General features: G+C 41.3%; 1 protein-coding gene across 1 annotated transcript; it reads right to left on the bottom strand.

Moving 5' to 3' along the window:
- Positions 1–5267: 5267 nt before the first annotated feature.
- On the bottom strand, positions 5268–5729 carry LOC131891281 (uncharacterized protein K02A2.6-like). Its single transcript, XM_059240807.1, has one exon. It carries the CDS (start codon positions 5727–5729, stop codon positions 5268–5270), a length of 462 nt encoding a protein of 153 aa, XP_059096790.1.
- Between the last annotated feature and the right edge of the window lie 443 nt (positions 5730–6172).

The raw sequence follows: 6172 nt of genomic DNA, 5'->3' as shown, positions 1-6172 counted from the left end.
GAGGGTTTTGTTTTTGGTAATCCTGCATTCAGGAGATGTCTTTCAGCTGTTTATAGCTGAATTTGAGAAAAACAATCGTCATTTGACCATTGCACATCAAAATGGAGAAGTTGCGGCAGAAAATCATTGGGCGGCTTGCTCACACTTCCTTTCCACCTACCTTTTCCAAAAATACTTATTTCTTCATTAAATCTACGTTTAAACATCCATTGAACATCTTGCCATACGAAAGAATTGTAATAACCCTTGGAATATCTTTTATATATTTATAATAACTATTCACTTTTCCGTGTTTGTCCAACTCATATTCTAAATGCACTTGAATTTGTTTGGAGGGCTCAAACATTCTTGGAAAATACCACCTAATTTTACGGAACGTAATATCATTTTCGTTATCGCAGAAATGAGGAAAGCGGAAGCTGAGTGTTTGAGGAACAGGTTTATTCACATGAATAAGAGAGAAAAAGAAGTGACCCCAACCAAACTTGTTACTTAGTGACTTCTCTGCACGGGACCAGAGCAGGAGCAACATGTAGACGTTAGTTGCCATCTCGGATGCGAAACAGCTGAAAAAGAAGCTGCCGTAGACGTTGCCCAATTTGTAGTTTCTTTGTGCGTGATTAGCCTTATTTTATATCCATCTATGGTTTGGGAATCTGAAGCGGGATTGACAATACATACAGAATTTCATTATTGTCGACTTCCGTTTCAGTGAACTTCTTCTGTTTCAGTGAACTTCTTTTAACCAATGACATTGCAACATTAAGTCTTTGGGATGTAGGAGGCCCCTGAGTCGTCAATAGCTGGGATGTTTCACGCAATAAAAGTGAAAACGTTGAAAGCATAGTCTCAGTACATACCTATGCTTCAGTATGCTCAAGTTTTCCAAGCTGGAATCGAAACTGCAACCATAGTGGAAGTATAATCAAATTTAGTGTACTCAAAAGATCCAGTGTTCATCATGAACAAGTTAATTCTAATGTTGATGAAGGATGTTACTAGCGAATAAACCATATAGTCTATGGTAGACATGGTGTTTCTGAGTGTTAAAGGATACAATTTTGCTGGCTTTTATAAAAAAAAAATTTGTTAATGTCTTGGAAGCCCAGGTAGACCACGATTATCACTTTCTCCAACAACCTGCCCTTTTGCATAAGCTACGGCAGAAATTCTTCAGCTCCAACTCCTAAAACCGTCTTTTCAATGTATTGATTAACGGTATATATACAATAGGTTATGAATACAGTTCAAGTTTTTACTTTCAATCTGCCTCCGTGGTACAATCCGTTTCTTCCTCAAAAGGTCCTTTTAGAGGGAACATTCTAAGCGGTGTTGATCGGTAATGGGAAAACCTTTTTGATTTCTTTGGTCACGGCATCCATGGCCAAGGCCATACACAAACTAAACTTGGCCTACAAGGTCTTTTCAAACCTTGACACCATAAATGGCAAATGAATTGTGAGAGGGTTGCGCCCAATTGTTCCCCACATATTAAAAGAAGTGAGGTGCAGGTAAATGAACTTCAGCAAATTTTGAAACAAGGCTCCGGACAAAGTTGTTACACTGTTTGTTGCTTGTTGATTTGATAACTGGTCCTATAGAAATTGTGTCAATATCGCCAAGGTTGTGCCAACCCTTACTTGAGAATTGATGGCATTTGTGCTTGGACACCACTTCACAAAGGTCATGTAACTTATCAGAAATCTCTGGTGGAATCCAAGGTGTTTGATGTGATAAGAATGTCAATAAAATCATCCCACCAAATTTGGTCTATCCAGTAATTGTAAGACGCATTTGAATCAGTAGCATCATTAGATTTTAACAGAAGGTGGCTAGTGAAGCCAATAGAATGTTGTAAGGATATCCAAAAGCAAAAAAAGACACATGTCGGTTAAAATTGGTATATTTTGAATTGGTGAAGGTTGAATGAGCTCTTCAATCCTTGATAATTAGGATGTATAGGGGGTTAACGAGGGAGTTCAGGAGTCCAGATGAAGTTATTAATGATTGTTTTATGAATGCGGTTGTTGTACGTACACGTTTACATAGATAGTAGTAGGACAAGTGGTCTTCCCAGACGCCTGTAGCCGGGTCTAAGTGGGCTTGACTTGAAAGCTGCTTTCTTCTTCATGGCCACAAAATTGTAAATCACATTTGGCACCTTCAGTTATTCTTGAGTTTAAAGTTTCTAGTCCAGTTAAAGATGATGTAATTGAAGTTATTCATGCTTGGGATGGATGATGGGTGTAGAAACCAAGCCATTCGAGCAGGGTTCAAGCAGGTCATTGTGGCTACTACTGTGGTTGGGGTTGAAATTTCACCAGGATTATTCTCAGATCAGATAATCCGGTTCTTTGGGAGGTGGGAATCCACTCGTGATCCGCCCATGGTGCAATTTCCCACCTCAAGGGACACAACAGGCCTAGTGCGTCCGTGGGTCAGCTTTGGCCGAGGTTGAAGATATGACCTTCCTTCTTCCAACAAAGCCTTCAACCAAAAAATAAAGGCATTGAGACTGCAAGAAAAGATGGCATGGTTGAATATAAATCACATGCCTTGCTGTTTCCTAATTTTCAATCCTTCTCTTGGCATCCAATGCCTCCGAGACGGACATCTTCTCTAGGATCCGGTCCACTTTGTTCAGTCACCTTGGCCACCTTCACCAACTTCTACAGGGTGGGTAGGCCCATTTCGCGTTTCAAAAATTGGTTGATCCATCCATCTATCAGTCACTCAGCTGCACAAGATGGAGATCCAAGACCATCGTGAGGGTTCATACGTGGCAGATGACGGGGGTGGGCCGGCTGGGGGTTGAGGTCATACGATGAAGTATCTTCATCGTTTTGGAAAACATTGATCTTTTAATACGCCCATTATTATGGTCGTTGACGTGTAGTTCGTCACTTCTTTGATTGTGTGGCTTTTCATTAAGCAGGAAGGTCACCCAGAAGTTGAAAAACCGGCTAAAAGTGTTGCCAATTTGAATCATTTAGAGGATTAACATGCCAATCAGAAGAGCGGTTCCAAGGGTTCATTCGACGTGGAGCCTGGCTGTCACTTAACCTTTAACGGGCTCACTGACACCCATAGGTGGACAAGTCTAGCTTGAGAATAGGTGAGTAGAGCCTCCTGGTGTACTCTCGCACCTCAAGTATATGCTTGGGTATGCTCAAGCCCGGAGAGTGTGCCTGTCCCTAAAATCGCTCAATAATTGGTATGCTATGTATCAATTATAAAACGAGTAGACTTGACTATAGTTAAAGCACACTAAAGAATTTGAATTAGAGCATCAAACATCTGACCTAATAGCGGCATCTTTGAAAATCATCTTAGGGTTTTGAAATAGCTTCCTTGCTTTGACTTCTTTTGGAGGCATATTGAAACTATGGTTTACTTGAAACTTTAATTTAATAGTTTATTGTTGGGAGGGTATAAAAGAACTGATAAAAAATTGGTGGAGTCAATGACCATGAGAATTTATTAAAATGCACAAGATATTTCAGATAAAAGCATGACTGGAACTGCACCATTGGGCAACATCTAACAATAATATAACGTTTCATGAAGAAAATTAGCAGGCAAGATTTTATGTTTCTTGTTTTGTTTCTATTATCAAGAGTGAATTGACAAGACTAGAAAATCTTTTTCAATAGTACAATAAACAAGCTTATTTAGTAGGAGTGTGTTATCATATTTCAATGTTTGGAATTCCAAAAATGGAATCAATTGATGCTAAAAACTGTAAGAATGAGAATCCAGCCTAATTTGATCAATGAAGTCCAACTCTCCTCTTTCTTCGGCTCCTTCATTGTTCAATTTGCTGCCCTCAAATGTTCATAGGGAGTATGTAGGTGTTGTTCCAATAGCAGGATTTAAGTCAGACTTGGACAAGTTTTTGATGAAATTTCCTGATCGACCCTATAGTCACGGACTAGCCAGCTCTGCCAACGCTAATTTGTTGGTCAATCAAATGATTTATCAAAATAAAAGTTAAGCAAGTTTCATTGCGTGGTATGGAAGTCTGCAAAAAAAAGAATGAATTGGGACTTTGAGATAACAACAATATAAGGAAATTGGCATTATTAGCGTAGGTGATATATGGTGGCTGCACTGTACCAAATTTTTATTGACCATTACTTGTCAACCAATGCTAGTCCCAATTGTTCTTAAACTTAAGATGAATGTTCCTCTTACTGATGATTTATTGATTTTATATAGAAAATTCAGCAATTGACCATTTAAGCTGAGGTCTTCATATATTTCGTCCTTCTTGGTTATTACATATCGTTCTCTTCATGAAGTCATATATTTTTAACGTATTGCATAAGTAGGGACAAAATGAGACTGATCACCCACGAAGAAGCTTAAAATCGTGCAACATCTACGGCAGCTTCTTTTTCAGCTGTTTCGCATCCGAGATGGCAACTAACGTCTACAGGAGCAACATATCCTGTGCGAGTATCCCACATGCCTATGGTACCTAACCTATTAACCTATGGTACATCAATCTCAATCCATCTTGCTTCGCCTGATTGGATCGAAAAAGAGTCCATCAGCCCCAAAACAGATCATTTTTCCCCNTGGATCGAAAAAGAGTCCATCAGCCCCAAAACAGATCATTTTTCCCCCACCAAGAAACCCAAGTGAGATCACACGTCACTTAAAAGTCTAAATGTTTTTTCATCCAAAGTTTCCTTTGGTTCGATATTTTCTTCGTTACATCGGATGCTTCTGGTGGTTTTGCGTCACGCCCTATCCTTCTGATGTATATTGTTAACGCTTTTTGACAAGATTTTAACGTATGATATTCAGCCTTCGAGTATTTTTCACCTTCTTTGGTAATACAGTTGACCGAAGTATTTACTTCTACCCAATTGATCTTGATCATTTCTTTTCAATCATATGTGTCTATGAACTGACATGGCCTTGGGGGACTTGTTGTATTTGGTCCCAACTAGTCCCCTGTGTTTTGAATACAGGACCCTAATCCCAACGAGACCAGGATACTTCGGGACGATAACAGAAATCACTCGCGCAACCTCTTAAAACGGAATCGGTTGTCTGTAAAAAATAGGTTCGAACCAAGTAACTGCGAGGACGATTAACAAACTTGTGAACAATTTCACCGATTGTGTCCCACAGCTTGGTTTGCGGGTCTTGGACTCGCACGATTGCGCCCGGTACCAATCCTTTCAGATCACGGGCACCAAGATCAAAACGTAACTTCACTTTGGCTCTCAATTCACTGGCTTTCCGATCCGCCTCCTTCAATGCACTGCACAAATCTGGACGAAAAGCCGCTGGGCGGGGGACACACCCTCCTTTCTCGGCGTGTTTCGGTACTCGAGCATGGCGTTGAAAAAGCCAGGAGTACCAATCTTTCCATTGGGAGCGATCCTTTGAACCATTCTCTTCATGGACTTGACCATGTCCTCGGCAAAGCCATTACTCTCATGATGATGGGGCGAAGACGGATCATGCTTAATCCCCCAAGTTGTGCAGAACTCGGCAAACTCTTTGGATTTGAATTGAGGGCCACCATCCGAAGCCAAGCGACGGGGCACGCCCAATTGCATGCACCATGCCAGAATATGTTGGCATACGTCCTCGGTTGACACTCCACGCCCACAATCGTAAACCTCAGCCCAGCCGGAATATTTGTCCCTAATCACGAGGTATTCACGACCAGCATGATGAAAAAGGTCCATATAACAAGAGGAGAACAACATGACAGTTTCTCTTTCACACGTATGATCCGAGGGGTCTCAATTTCGTCCAATTTCTTGTGGTTGATGATGCTTTCTAACGATTTATGCTCAACAACCAACTCAAAAGCCGCCCCACGTAAGAAGATCCGGCACTTGTTCACTGCTCATACCACCGCTAGAAGTTCAACTTCAGTTGCTGAATAACGAGACTCAGTGGGCCGTGACACAACGACTTCCACACAGTAAAAGTTTCCATTGTTGCAGGTCAGGCTCTTGCTGCCACAGCGCAAATCCTGAACCCTTGGTCTGAGCCGCATCCGTTTCAAGCCGCAACGCCGCACCGGGACGATATTGAGCGAGCACTCTAAGAGAAGTCAGGGCCTTGATAATGCTCTCAAACGCCTCCTGTTGGTGACCTTCCCATACAAAAGCCATACGAGGAGATAGAAGGGAACGAAGTGGTT

Source organism: Tigriopus californicus, chromosome 12 (genome assembly GCF_007210705.1).
Source record: "Tigriopus californicus strain San Diego chromosome 12, Tcal_SD_v2.1, whole genome shotgun sequence".
Taxonomy (NCBI): domain Eukaryota; kingdom Metazoa; phylum Arthropoda; class Copepoda; order Harpacticoida; family Harpacticidae; genus Tigriopus; species Tigriopus californicus.
The sequence above is the reverse complement of the archived record's forward strand: the minus strand, read 5'-3'. Positions and strand labels throughout refer to the sequence as shown.

Coding starts and splice junctions, on each gene's coding strand:
- LOC131891281 (XM_059240807.1), bottom strand. CDS start 5,729: ATGTTGTTCTCCTCTTGTTATATGGACCTTTTTCATCATGCTGGTCGT.